The sequence below is a fragment of the Eretmochelys imbricata genome, chromosome 3 (assembly GCF_965152235.1).
Source record: "Eretmochelys imbricata isolate rEreImb1 chromosome 3, rEreImb1.hap1, whole genome shotgun sequence".
Lineage (NCBI taxonomy): Eukaryota > Metazoa > Chordata > Testudines > Cheloniidae > Eretmochelys > Eretmochelys imbricata.
Genome location: NC_135574.1, coordinates 196,867,865 through 196,882,721, shown reverse-complemented (window position 1 = coordinate 196,882,721; position 14,857 = coordinate 196,867,865). Strand labels below are relative to the sequence as shown.

The 14,857-nt window shown below is 43.0% G+C and overlaps 1 protein-coding gene across 4 annotated transcripts in view; it reads left to right on the top strand.

Moving 5' to 3' along the window:
- The window catches only part of EHBP1 (EH domain binding protein 1), a 320,086-nt gene that overhangs the window by 48,229 nt on the left and 257,000 nt on the right, over positions 1-14,857 (top strand). For all 4 annotated transcript variants that reach the window (XM_077814056.1, XM_077814055.1, XM_077814053.1 and 1 more), the window contains one exon: positions 4,421-4,478. In XM_077814056.1, coding sequence (XP_077670182.1) covers positions 4,421-4,478 — 58 coding nt within the window. The remainder of the gene's footprint in view (positions 1-4,420; positions 4,479-14,857) is intronic.

Genomic DNA, 14,857 nt, shown 5'->3' with positions numbered 1-14,857 from the left:
TATTGAAAACTTTGGGGCTATGAATACAAAGCTGATGCAAGGAGCAAAGCATAGTGAAAGGACTGTTTGCAGGGAGATGTGAATTAACACAATATAACGGGCTGTTCCTACCTGGGCACCTATGCTGCCAACCTGCTGCCAACTAATGCTTAGATTAGGCTGAGAGGGATTAGTGGAAGTGGCCTCCTGCTTAGCTGCTGCTCCTTTTTCGGTGGAAAGGGAGAACAATGTGGATCTGTGCAGTCCATTAGCATTCTCTTACTTTCTCCAGCTGTGGCGTTCACATTTTGTGTGGTACATGGGCGTGCAGAGCTCCTCTGTGTGGGGTCTTCTCTGTTTTGACCACCGGCACTGCAGAAGAAGTATTTCTGCTGCCTTTGGCATTACTTGGTCCCCAGAGACTAGCTCAGGATTGGGCCTATTGCGGTTAATTTGGATTTGTCTCACAAGCTATTTTTTGAAATGAGGCTCAGTCAATTTAAAAGTAAAAAAGTGAAACAAGACAGTTAATTTAGACATGGGATTGGATTCCTGGATTGCATCAAGGAAATCACTTAGGGGTATATTTTTGCTTCTAGCGGTGCACACACAAAGTTTCCATTAGCATTAATGGGAGTTAGGCAGGCGAAAGAGAGCATAATGTGCTTAACAGCAAGTGAGCAAGGGGTTTTCAACATTGAGCAGGCTGTCCCTGTCACCAAACAAGATTTTAGAGAAAGCTGACGGGCATGCCAGCCAATTATTTGTATCCCTCAAAGGAGGCAGAAATTTAGAAGTTGAAAAATGCGTCTTGAGTGGTTCATTTCGTTTATCACTTTACACCAAGTTGAAAGCTCAGAGGGTCTGTAAGGCAGTGGTGGGCAACCGGCGGCCCATCAGGGTAATGGGGTTGTTTACATTGACTATCCGCGGTTTGCCGTTCCCGGCTAATGGGAGCTGCGGGAAGCAGCACAGGCCACAGGGATGTGCTGGCCGCCGCTTCCCGGAGCTCCCATTGGCCGGGAATGGCAACCGCAGCCACTGGGAGCTGCAGGTGTCCGTGCCAATGCAAACAAACTGTCTCATGGCCCGCCAGCAGATTACCCTGACAGGCTGCATGCAGGCCACAGGTTGCCCACCGCTGCTGTAAGGCAACGGGGATAAGTAGGGATAAAGAATGAGGGCCAGATTCTGATCTGGCCACAAAATGGGGGGGAGGCCAGCTTTTAGCTGTGTTTTTAGAGGTAGTTTTGGCCTAATGGGGTTTAAATGTAAATTCTGGGTGGAGAAGCTAAATGAATTCTTTGCATCAATCTTCACTGCAGAGGATGTGAGGGAGATTCCCACACCTGAGCTATTCTTTGTAGGTGACAAATCTGAGGAACCTGTCCCAGATTGACATGTCAGTAGAGGAGGTTTTGGAACAAATGGATAAATTAAACGGTAATTGGTGACAAGGAGATAATCACCCAAGCATTCTGAAGGAACTGTAATAGGAAATTGCAGAACTATTAAGTGTGATATGTAACTTGTCACTTAAATCGGCTTCTGAACCAGATGACTGGAGGATAGCTAATGTGACATCAATTTTTTAAAAAGATTCCAGGAGCGATCTTGGCAATTACAGGCCAGGAAGCTTAACTTCAGTACCAGGCAAATTGGTTGAAAATTCTGCTCTTTATTGTTCCATCGCACACATAGATGAACATGATTTGTTGGGGAAGAGTCAACACAGCTTCTGCAAAGGGGTAACATGCTTCCCCAATCTATTAGAATTCTTTGAGGGGGCCAACTAACATGGACAAGGATGATCCAGTGAATATAGTGTATTTGGACTTAGAGAAAGCCTTTGACAAGGTCCCTCACCAAAGGCTCTTAAGCAAAGTAAGCAGCAGTGGCATAAGAGGGAAGGTCCTTTTCATAGACCAGTAACTGGTTAAAAGACGGAAAACAAAGTGTAGGAAGAAATGGTCAGTTTTCTGAGTGGAGAGAGTGTCCACTAAATAACGGTGTCCCCCAGGGATCTGTAGTGCTGTTCAACATATTCATAAATGAACTGGTAAAAAGGATAAACAGTGAGGTGGCAAAATTTGCAGATGTTACAAAATTACACAAGATAGTGAAGTCCGACGCAAACAGCAAAGAAATACAAAAGGATCTCACAAAACTGGGCAACAAAATGGCCGATGAAATTCAATGTTGATAAATGCAAAGTAATGCACATTGGAAAACATAATCCCAACTATACATACAAAATGATGGGGTCTAAATTAGCTGTTGCCACTCAAGAAAGAGATCTTGGAGTCATTGTGGATAGTTCTCTAGAAACATCCGCACCATGTGCAACGGCAGTCAAAAAAGCGAACAGAATGGTAGGAACCATTGGGAAAGGGATAGATAAATATCATAATGCCACAATATAAATCCGTAAATACTCTGTACAGTTCTGGTTGCCCCATCTCAAAAAAAATATATTAAAATTGGAAAAGTTACAGAGAAGGGCAACAAAATGATTAGGGATATGGGAGATGAGGATAGATTAATAAGACAGGGAGTTTTCAGCTTGGAAAAGAGACGACTAAGGGGGGATATAATAGAGGTCTATAAAATCATGAATCGTGTGGAGAAAGGGAATAAGGACGTGTTATTTACCCCTTCACATAACACAAGAATCAGTGACCAGCCAATAAAAAGAAAAGGAGGACTTGTGGCACCTTAGAGACTAACAAATTTATTTGAGCATAAGCTTTTGTGAGTCTCTAAGGTACCACGAGTACTCCTTTTCTTTTTGTGGATACAGACTAACGTGGCTGCTACTCTGAAAACTGATCAGCCAATGAAATTAATAGACAGCAGGTTTAAAGCCAACAAAAGGAAGTACTACTTCACACAACACATAGTTAACTTCTGGAACTCATTGCCATGGGATGTTGTGAAGGCCAAAAGTATAAGTGGGTTCAAAAAAGAATTAAATAAGTTCATGGTGGACAGGTCCATCAATGGCCAATAGCCAAGATGATCAGGGATGCAATTCTATATTTTGGTGTCCCAAGCCTCTAACTGCCGGAAGCTGGAAATGGATAACAAAGGATGTATCACTGAATAATTGTTCATTTCCTTCTGAAGCATCTGTCATTGGACACTGTTGGAAGATGGGATTCTGGTTAGATGGACCATTGGTCTGACCCAGTATGGCTGCTCTTATGTTCTTATTGTAGCTTGCAGAAATTATTAACAGTTTGAGGAGGAAGTACATAAATGTTGTAACTAATTCATAGGGACCTCTCTTACTAGAAAAATGGCTGGTTTTTCACTTAAAAAAGAATTGGAGAATTATTAAATGTTATAAATTCAACAAGAAAATGGTTTGAGCATTGCCGTTCAATAACACCAATTTAAAATGTTCAGCGTGCAGTACTGTCCTTATTTTAACCTCATTTACTGAGTGTTTTGATTGCATCATACTGGGAAACGTTCCTTTATTAGAGATAATCCCCACCCCCTTTTTTGTATTTATAAAGAAGATCTGACCTTTAAAAATAAAGAGGAGAGGGAGGTTGTTACCAGAAATATCTAGAAGTGTTTGTCTACCCTGATTTCCCTGGAAGGCTTTTTGGACAACTCAAGAGCTAGTACGATTGTGACAATTGGCAAGGAAGCAAAACTTGAGAAATTGAAAGGGAAAGTGAAATTTATTCACACTCCTTAAAATTCTTTGTTGAACTTGATAGGTGCTAACAACTGCAAATACTTGAAAAACGATTGTCAGGAGAGATCTCTTTATTAAAGATTCAACAGTTTGTCCCTTCAATTAAGAGCAGAGAAAGATCCCATTCCTTATCTCTGATCCCTCAAGAAGACCTCAAGCAAAACCAGGAAATACAATACTTGATGCTCTTGATATTTCTAAGGTAATCACGTAGGAAGGTACTTTTTTTGGAAAAGCTCTTTCAAGCTTTTGGTTTAAATATATTAATATAAATATATATAAAACAAAATAAAGCCATGACTGCAATTGTTCCCCCTCTGCACACATCCTCTTTAAGTACCATCCGATTAGGAATCCAACTGGATTTTGTGCTTGTGTTTATTATGGGCGCTGATTTGTTTCAAAGGCTTACATTTAATGAAGCCAGACTTTCAAAAGCAAACTGTGGACAGAATCCTGTTTTCTGATCTACAGAGCAGTTCTCTACTCTACTCTGCTTTGCCTTTGGGAGTTGTATACATTCAGGGGGAGCAGAATATGCAGGTTGATATTGCTGTACTGATTGCTGTAAGCACAGAATTATTTTTCCTGTTAAATGACTAAACTTGAGAGTGCTTTTAAGATAATGCTATATGTAAAATATAGTTTGTTCACCAAGGATGTAATTTTGTTGGTAAACCATTTATTTAAGGGTCTTACTGTAAATTAAACTGTTTGTGTGTTCTTCAACAGGCAGCCAGATAAACTAGTGGTGGTTTGGACAAGAAGAAGCCGAAGGAAATCTTCTAAGGTTAGTTGACTGCTTAGTAATACCCAACTTCAGTAAAAAGTGCAGTTGGCTGTTTGTTTTATTAAGACAAAAATGGATGTTTATTTTATTCTTACTGAATTTGGCCCTAAAGTGCTTCCACTCTTACCGTTGAGACTAATTTATAGAAACATTTATAGAAAAACTCCAATGTCATTATAGGTATGTATGTAGCACCAAGTACACAGCATGCAGCTTAATAATAATTAACAATTATAAGTTATTAATTTCTAGATCTAATTAGAAAGAAGAATCACACTTAAAAGTAACAAAAACAGAAGTCTTAAACATAATAAAAACATTAATAAGGAAACTGCCACCTTTGCAATAGGAGGATATAAAGTAGGAGTAAGAGACTGGTTTTGCCTCTACGCAGCCCTGGAAATCAGAAAGTTTCAAAGCAGATTCTTTCAGTTGGATGTTGTATCTACAGACGGGGCCTCTGTTGGGAAGTTACATTGACACTGAAATTGTCAGGGTCATTTCTAAACACTCCTGCTATTTCTCTGTGTATATTTTTATGTAGTAAATAATCTTTTCTAATCCTGCAGTAAATCCTGTTCTCCCAATTCCAAAAAACACTAACAAACAAATACACATGTGGGGGTAGCAAAACCCAAAAGTAGAACCACCACCTTGTTTGCACTACAAGAGGGCACAGGTAGTAGAAAGGTTTACTTCTACACTTATGGCTGCATGTAGAATACAGACAATGCATTCCCAGCTAGCATAGGTTAGCAGTGTAGACGGTAAGGCGTGGTTTAGGTTAGTCGAGTCATATGTGCCCGAACTCCCAGGTATATGTCCTACACATGGCCAAGCAGTGCTTTCCGTGTCTATAATGCTAATTTTAGCATCTTTCTGCCTCCCCACTTGCTGTGTGGAGCTACACACCGCAGCGACAAATGTGGACACAGCCTGCCTTTCTCTGTGGCATGTAGCTACATGTGTATTGCCTGTATTCTGTGCTCTGCCATAAGTGTAGACGTAGTCATAATGAGAACTCTATACCCCCTTGTGTGCCATGGTGTGACACCCTGCCCCAGCTCGCCAAAAATTCCTACAGAGAGAACAGGAAAATATGAATGGTCCAGGGACATAGAATTACAATGGCCAATGTCACTTCACTGATTTAGTCACTCAAACCTCTACATGGCATGGGAGAAGCAGTGTGCTGTACCCAATACTCTTTTCTGTTATCACTAGTAGCTGCTGCTTGCACAAGTGCCCTAACATCTCTTGCTGATTTCTTGTCCTCGCAACCATAGCCTATTTTCCTTTTACACAGGGCCTTCTTGTGGGACAAGATCCTTTCCATAATAGGAAATTTCTAAAATTAGTTGTTAAACGTTGGATAATTATTTCAATTAAACAGAGAGGTCTCATCTCCTCTTTGTGCCTGGGTGTAACTTAAAATAACATTAATGGCAGCTCACCAGCATATGGAATGGTATTCTTTTTACTGTTACCCTTCCCTTAGCATGTCCATGCTTTCTGCTGTTTGTCACACATACTTGTTGTGTCTTGTCTTAAACTAGGCGGTAAACTGTTCCAGGTTTCCTTCTGTTTGTACAGTGCTTAGTACAATGAAGCCAGGATCCTGACTGGGACTTTAGATACTACCAAAGTACCAAAAAAATAATATCCCCTGTGTGCATTCTAAATTTCGCTTTAGTTTCTGCATGGAAGTGTGACAAAAGATCTGTAGAACACTAAAATAAAACTCAAACATGTTTTTAAATAAAAAATGTCTTGTTAGATGGTAGGGTATTTAGGCACGATTGATTAATTTTCTGGGTTAGAGATTATGTTCAAACTCTTGTTTAGTGTTCAAACAGATGGCATATCTGGAATTCAATAGGGACGGATGCAGGGGTCTGCTCATGCATATGACTTTGCAGGATTGGGGCCTTAGTTATTGAGGATTTTAATTTAATTCAGGAAACAAAATTGGTCTATCATTGGCTGTGAAGCATCAGTTTTCAGTTGAGCTTGCATCCCCTAAACTACAGAATTATTAGACACTCCTGCTTGCTTTGTCCAAATTTTGGTTATCCAGCATTATAGACAAACCTATCAATGTCAGCAGATAATATAGTGGTTGATCTTCATAAGACTAAGAACATCCTGTAGGATATCATCAGAGGATGGTTAAGGGGACGTACGAAGATATTTTTTTAAATTTGCATTGCCAAATGTCTGCAAGTACTGTACCTAGAGTAAGACATAACTTTTTTTTTAAAAAAAATTAGGTAGATGACACGATTTTCTTCATTTGAAATCTTTGTCTCCTAGACTATAGATCAATAAAGATTCCTAAACTCTTAGTCATCCTGCCAGTAAAACACATTACTATACATGTTGTTTGTTCATCTAATTGCTTTCTTGGAAGTGAGTCAAATCAAGACTACTTTTTATTTTATTTTACACAGACACTGTGCCCAAGAAGTACCTAAGCATGAATCATGTCCCAAGTGTTCCTATATTTTTTCATTTATTTGTGGGGCAGGGAAGAGATATCAGTTAAGTTTTTATTCCCAGGCAATCAATGTAATAAAAATGTGAAAATGGGGAAGAACTCAGAAGACCCACCCCTAACAAATGACTGCAGCCCACAAAAATCTAACTCAAACAGAAAGATAACAATTGTGTAACTTGTGAACAGTGCATTTAACTAATGTAATATTAAGGTGTTGGTGCCATTTGCCCCAAACAAATTCTTACTAAGGAAACTACAAATAGTACTTCAGCTTTGAGAAAGAACGTGAGACCTCATCCACTGCCCTTTTTTTAGTTTTACCTCACTGGGAGATGAGTAAGTTAATGATTATTATGGAGGACTGGTAATGGACTCCATAGCTAAGGTTGCATAAAAATGTTAGGTTGTAACAGGTTTTGCGAAATGGTGCAGCCAGTTTACAATAGCCATATTGAAAAACAACATGCTAACGGAGATCATTATCCAAAGGATGGTATGTATGATGGGTAGATATTATGCCAGCATGACACCATCTGGCATAATATCAACTCTAATTCAAAGTTAAATAATTTAGAGCCCTGTTTTGGAATTCCCTCCCCTTGGGCTTCTCTGAATTTAGATACATTTACACAGACATGTCAAAACATGACTTGTTTTGGGCAATTCTGACTTGCTGGACTGGTATTTACAACACATGATGATAATCAAAAGTCTTGCTAAATTTGGCAGAATTCCTGAGCAAGTCTTAAGATGGGGCTGACCTTTTTCTTTCAAACCCTCCACCCTCCATAAAATGCGTCAATTCGTTAGGCACAAATGTACCTTTCTTTCTTTAAAATCAAGAACACATACCTTATTGCATCTTTCCAAGCCTACTTTGTACACCCACCAAACATACAATTATATTACAAAATTTACATTATTCTAGCAGAGCTATAAAGTTAAGGTTGCCTAACACGTTCAGTTTTTTTGGTTGCTTATAGTAATACAGTTCAATATAGTGTAATTTCTGTTTTTTCAATTTCTTTTTTAAACTTATGAAAAAAAACTACTTTGAAAGAAAGTTATTTAGCTTGCAAAGTCAAGCACTCAAAAGCTAGGAAGAGCCAGAATTAAAGTTGCCTGTTGAAGCTCAATTAGGGTGACCAGATGTCCTGATCTTATAGGGACAGTCCTGATTTTGGGGTCTTTTTCTTATATAGGCTCTTTTTCTTATATAGGCTTTGACATTTTCTGTCTGGTCACCCTAAGCTCAGTTCATCCCCTTTGTGTGCATGCATTATGACAGGCTTTAATTACATGATCACAAACTATTTTACTACAAGATCCCTCTTCATTACAGTGCACAGGATGGACAGTGCTCAGGGAGTGATGGTAGAAGGTGTGTATTGAATGAAACAGAGGACTGCAGGAGAGGTTGGTCTCCTGGTTAAGGCAGCTGAATGCCATCTTGGAGATTTGGAGTCTATCCCTTCCTCTCCCATATAATTCGTACATGATGCTAGGCATGTCATATAAACCAGTTTTTCACACAGGGCCACTAACTGTGTTCCTCATTTTCTGGGTACCCAACTGGAGATATCTGGAGCCTGATTTGCAGAAGTCCAAGGCACTTGCAGCTGCAACCGAAATCAATTGGAGCTGTTCTTAGAACATATGAAGTGCCGTACAAATGCTAAGTGCTCTGAAAAATCAGCTGATAGGTATCTCAAGTTGGGCACCCAAAATTAGTTGATGCTTTAAGTCATCTGTTTGGGATTCCTCTGATGTGTGGAAGCCCTCAACAGACACGCAGCTACCACAGCCAGCTCCGGTGCCTCCCTTCCCACAGCCCCTGGTTCAAGGGGCCATCTTTGGACCAGGAAGGAGAAATGGCTGGGTTGTGCTGTACTCTAGCTGTCCCCAGATAGTATATTGCTCCTATGGAACTGTTGCTAGCTGGAGCAAGTTAGAGTTGAGTTGCTCGCTGGAGCAAGTGTTGTATCGACCAGGCAAGGTACTAACAAGCTTCAACAGGACTTTATTTTCAAAGTGGAAATCTCTTTACCAAGCTGCTGCTGCTGCACCCTCTGTAGCTCTCTCCCAGCTTCTCAATTCCTCCCTCCTCCTTCCTGTTTCCTGTCCTTTCAGACTCCCAACAGCCAGTGCTCCCAATTCTAATAATTACAAGCAACATCTAAACACCACAGCAAGTTAGAGCAGAGGTGGGCAAACTACGGCCCGCGGGCCACATCTGGCCCTTGGGACTGTCCTGCCCGGCCCCTGAGCTCCTGGCCTAAGAGGCTTGCCCCTGGCCCCCTCCCGCTGTTCCCCCTCCCCTGCAGCGTCAGCTCACTGCTCTGCCGGCGCAAAGCTCTGGGCGGTGGGGCTGCGAGCTCCCGGGGCAGCGCAGCTGCAGAGCCTGGCCTGACCCACTGCTGCTCTGTGCTGTGCAGTGCGGCTGCCTGTCCTGGTGCAGCCGCCCCGCCAGCCACCGGTGCACCAGGCAGCACAGTAAAGAGGCAGGGAGCAGGGGGGTTGGGTAGAGGGCAGGGGAGTTCGGGGGTGGTGGTCAGGGGACAGGGGTGTGAATAGGGGTCGGGGAAGTCAGAGGGCGGGGAACAGAGTGGTTGAATGGGGGTAGGGGTCCTGGGGGGGCAGTCAGGAAGGAGGGGAGGGTTGGATGGGGCAGTAGGGGGCAGTCAGGGGCAGGGGTTCCAGGGGCAGTCAGGGGACAGGGAGAAGGGGTAGTTGTATGTGGCAGGGGTCCCGGGGGGGCAGTCAGGAAGGAGGGGGGGTTGGATGGGGCAGCAGGAGGCGGTCAGGGGCAGGGAGTCCGGGGGCAGTCAAGGAGAAGGGGTGGTTGGATGGGGCAGGGATCCCGGGGGAGCAGTCAGAAAGGAGAGGGGGGAGTTGGATGGGGCGGCGGGGGGCAGTTAGGAGCGGGGGGTCCGGGGGTGGTCAGAGGACAGAGAGCCAGGGATGGATGGGGCAGGGGTCCTTGGGGGGCTGTCAGGGAACAGGGGAATTGGATGGGGTAGGAGTCCCGGGGGGGCGGTCAGAGGGCAAGAAGCAGGGGGGGTTGGATGGGGGAGGGGGCTGGGCCATGCCTGGCTGTTAGGGGAGGCACAGCCTCCCCTAACAGGCCCTCCATACAATTTCAGAAACCTGATGCAGCCCTCAGGCCAAAAGGTTTGCCCGCCCCTGAGTTAGTCACCCTGCTCTAAGCTGCGTTGGTGCTGGCGCAGAGAATCGGGATGCTATCATTGGTTGCTGGATCTCCCCTTCTCTTTTTCCTCCTCTCCTGAGATGCCCTTGATGACACTGGAGAAGGGGAGCCCTTAGGAAAGAGCAACTCCCCTAAGCTCCCCTCAGTCAGGCTCCTTCCCTGTTCTCCTAGGGCCTTCTACAGCCTGGCAGAGAAGTAAGCAATGGAGCAGCTAGTGCTGTTCTCGTCTCCCTCCTCTGCAGTGCATGAGGCAGCTGGCAAGGTGCTGCAGAGCAGCTGCAGTGGAGCAGGAAAAGCAGCTGCTCAGAGCATTACTGGCTCACAGTCGGGATGCTCTTGGGACTGCAGCAGAAGTGGTGAGAGACATTTGGGAAGAAGACGGTGTTGGGGCTGAACCAAACACTTAACATTTGCGTTTAAAAAATGCAGGGCATCATGGCTTGTGGAACGTATTTTCAATTCATGGTCAAATATAAATTTGCTCCCTCATTTGCTATAATTAGAGTCTCAAAGGCCACAAGTCGGACGCTACTGTTCTAAAAGTATCTACTTTTCTTTCTTCCTTCAAAACTTCACCGATAAAGAGCTACCCAGTTGTGTTTAGTGACCTTGTGTATGAGACCAGTATTTCTGCTTTTTTACCTTCTTAAAATCTGTTGGGTTTTTTCATTTGGCCTTATGAAGACTGATGTATCTAATGCACCCTAACCTTGGTGTCTGAGCAGAAATTGATCTGAAGGACTGTAATCTCCATCCTGCCTTGTATTACATTAGGACATGTCTAGTTGTTTTTGCTTTGTTTTGGTGGTTTTTTTAAGTAAGAGATGTGTACTAGTTAAAATGCGGGGCAGGAGGGGGGCAGGGTTCTAAATGCTGCTGTGTGTCACAGCGAAGTGCTGCTAATGAATATTTAGGTTGTGATTTTGGAAAGGTTTTTCATTTTGCACCAAAGGTGGTACCTTTTGTGGCCATCTTGATACCTGGCAAGGGTTCCAAAGTAGAGGGCCTGCCCCTAAGAAAACTGGCAGGGTTCTTGTTCATTGCATCTGTCATGTTTGGTTTCAGGGAGCATGGCAGTCATTGGAAATAGCCAGGGCTCAGTACATTGAGGGTAATTGCCAGGGGAGCCCGTATAGTATATGGAGCACTAGAGTGGTGTGCTCTCATCCTCTCCTGTGTTGCTTAATAAACGGGCTGCTACATTTTGAGCCAGCAGGAGCTGCTTCAGCTTTCTCTTTCATCTCCAGGTACAGAGCATTGCAGCAAAGCATGTGCATGTTACTTTTTCACCCAAGAGCTTGCAATGTTCCCCTGCACCAGTCACTAGTAAATAAGAAATGTCCACTTGCTCAAATATTTCTTTTCCCTGTTCTGCAAAACCAGTACATTCCTGTGTGCTACATGTGGAATGTCTGTTTTGTGTTGATAATGACGAAGCTATTTAAGTGTTGAGACTTGCACAGATCTGTTATGGTCAAAACAGGCGATTCTCTGTAACCATATCTGAAATATTGACAACAGATCAGATATTTCCCAAGGGCAATCCACGAATTGAGCACAACATCTAGGCCCCCAGCAGGGAATGTATACATTGGTGATAGATCTCTTATAGAGGAATATGTTAATTATCCCAGCCTATAAATGGATAGTTTTCAAGCTGTCCTTAAAGATCTCTTCTCTTACTGGGACAAAAAGGCAAAAACCAAAACCCACCAAGCCTTACAGTCTGTGCTCAAACACTGCATCATTATGATGCATCGATTTGTGGAGTCCTATTTGTCACGATAACCCAACTTTGCAAAAATAAATGTATTTATAAAGCAGGTAATTCCTAATATAAGCGTAAATAATGAAAACAGTCATGAGAGAACTCCAAAGGCCAGGAGATCCTAAAATGCTTATCTGAACCTATGGAGCCCACCACCAGTCTTTGATTTTCTCACACATTACTGTCCCCCACCCCAATTGTTCATCTATCTATCCATACAGTTTTCTAGGAGTGGGGTGATGAGGCATGTTGCCACTTCTAGCATCTTTGTGGCATATTTCACCAATCCTTCCCCTCCTCCCAGGTGTTTCTTCATTTAAAGTGCCGTGGGTGTTGCAGCGTCTCCTCACTTCCTCTCTGCGGGGTTGGTGCTTTTTCCTCTGTACTCCTTCTGAAAAGGCTACTGCTGCCGGTGACTGGCTAGTGAGTGAGGCAGCCAACAATAGAGGTCCCCCTATACAGGCTGCTGCTCTCTCCCTAGCCTCAGGGGGCAGGGGGTGGTGGGAGGGATGATGAAGACAGGGAGTGAGGCAGCCAGTGGCAGTGTTTTTGTCCATGCAGGCTGCATCGGAGCCGGGCAACAGAGAAGCAGTGAAAGATGCAGAAAGGGAAGGAGGCTGTGTAAGGGAGGAGGAAAGAGAGTCTGGAAGGCACAGAGCATTGTGGGAACTGTGGCATGAGGTGGTAATTGCAATGGAAACATAATGTTCAGGCCTAGCAGCCAGCTACTAGAGAGAGACAGCTGGTCAGGATCCAAAACATGGGGAGAGTGGGTAATATTGGGATTGTTGGCATGTTTACCACATGTAGGTGGCAAAATCTTGCCCATTTGCCAAAGCAAAGGCCTGTATTTTGGATGATTAAAATATAGTCAGTATAGCTGTATGCCTACATAATGAGTCTGTAAGGGCACAACTTCCCCCCTCCAATGCCCCTGCCGGCCAAGACCCCCTCAATATAGGGACCCTTGCTCTGAGAAATAATATTTTGTTATATGATAATGAGAATTTTAAGTACTCAAAGTATTTTCTATTAGCTAATAGGCCTCCCCCTATTTTGCACCCTTTGCTTTCTCCTGCACCAACCCAGGGGTTATCTTTGCCTGTCATGTTGCCTGGATGGTGCAGTCCTATATTCCAAAGCCAAATGGGCATATAACATCATCGCGCTAATAAAGGGATAGCTTTGCTTTAAAAGCTCATTATAGGACTTTCAGTCTCTCAAACTGTCAGTCTCTCACTCTCTGCTTTTGATAACTTGCACGTCAGGTAACCATAATGCATGTTGATTTGTTTTAGGAGTCTCCATTTTTTACGGTCTCACCAACTAGCCTGATGAGGAGAGGAGACTGGTAAATCCCCTTGTACTCAGAATTCTGCTGAATCATAGAAAGCTTGTTTTTGATTGTATGTACAACATTTTTTACAGTATAAAAATGGGAGCAGTATTGCCAACCCCAAGTGTTCAAAAAACATGGGTCAGGCCCAAAAAATCATGAGGCCGATTTAAAATTCATGGGGTTTAAAAATATATATATATATATATATTGGGTTCATTTTATTGCCATCTGGTTTCTCGGCCTTGAGGGTGCACTTGGGACGCATTTTCAAGCATTACTTTGCAACCATGAGGGCGAGAAACTCTCTGCTTTTGATAACGTGCATGTCAGGTAACCATAATGCATGTTGATTTGTTTTAAGATTCTCCATTTTTTACTGTCTCACCAACTAGCCTGATGAGGAGAGGAGACTGGTAAATCCCCCTGTACCCAGACTTTGGATGGAACTGTAAACATCAGCAACGCTGTAGGAGTGAATAAAAATAACAGGAAAACAATAAGAATGTTCTAAATATATCTGCAAAGATAAATGGCTTTGGGCAGCATGGAAAACAAGCTGGATCTTACCGATGGCTCCTTGCAGGACTTTATTCTTAGATACTCCCTCCGTCCCCTTCCATCTCTCCCTCAATCTCTTGACCTGCTCTCTCGCACCCTGCTAGAAGCTGCTGCCACTTCTCTTGTGGCTCCACACAACAGGGAATCAACAGAGGGAACAGAGCCAGAAGGCGGATAGGCTGCCTGTGGTAGAGGCAACGTAGTGTCCTCTGGTGGCCTAAAGGAACTACTACAGTTCCTTTTGATAACGAAGCTGGATGTGTGAGGAGCTATGCAGGCTGCAGGAGTGCTTGACAGGGCTGCCAAATGTGTGACTATCATGTGAGATGAAGCACTGTTTATAATGCACAGCAGTGGTGAATTAGTTTCCCTCTTCTACTAAATGAGGATGTTTTTCAATCATTATCTTTCCCACCATGGTGTATTGAATTCTGTAGCTAAAATTGGCCACTGGGCAGCTGGCTAATTTTGAGGTGGGGTATCTGCTCTAAATTTTAACCCAGAAGAGACCTTTTAAAACCCTCTTGAAAATTATAGTTTACTGACATGGCCAACAGGGTCGTGCCACCATAACAATTAATTGCTACAAAACCCAATGTGTACTCTTAGTAACACCATCCTATCTCCAAATGTGTTATAACCAGGGTAATTATATTTGAGTTTATTGTACCTGTGACCCAAGTTACGTTAGCCTTATGCTAGTAATAGTGTTGTTATAAAAATCATACACTGAAGTGCTGGATGTTGCAAAGAACATATAAAGAACATCCGATGAAGTGAGCCGTAGCTCACGAAAGCTTATGCTCAAATAAATTGGTTAGTCTCTAAGGTGCCACTAGTACTCCTTTTCTTTTTGTAAAATGAACAATGTTTGATACTGTAGAATTTAAAAACTCAGTTAATTTGATGCAAATAACAATAGTTTATAACTTTCTCAAAATAAGAAAAACAGGTAGTTAGAAACAACCATGCTACTCCACGGCCCCCCTTATATTAGCATATATTCATT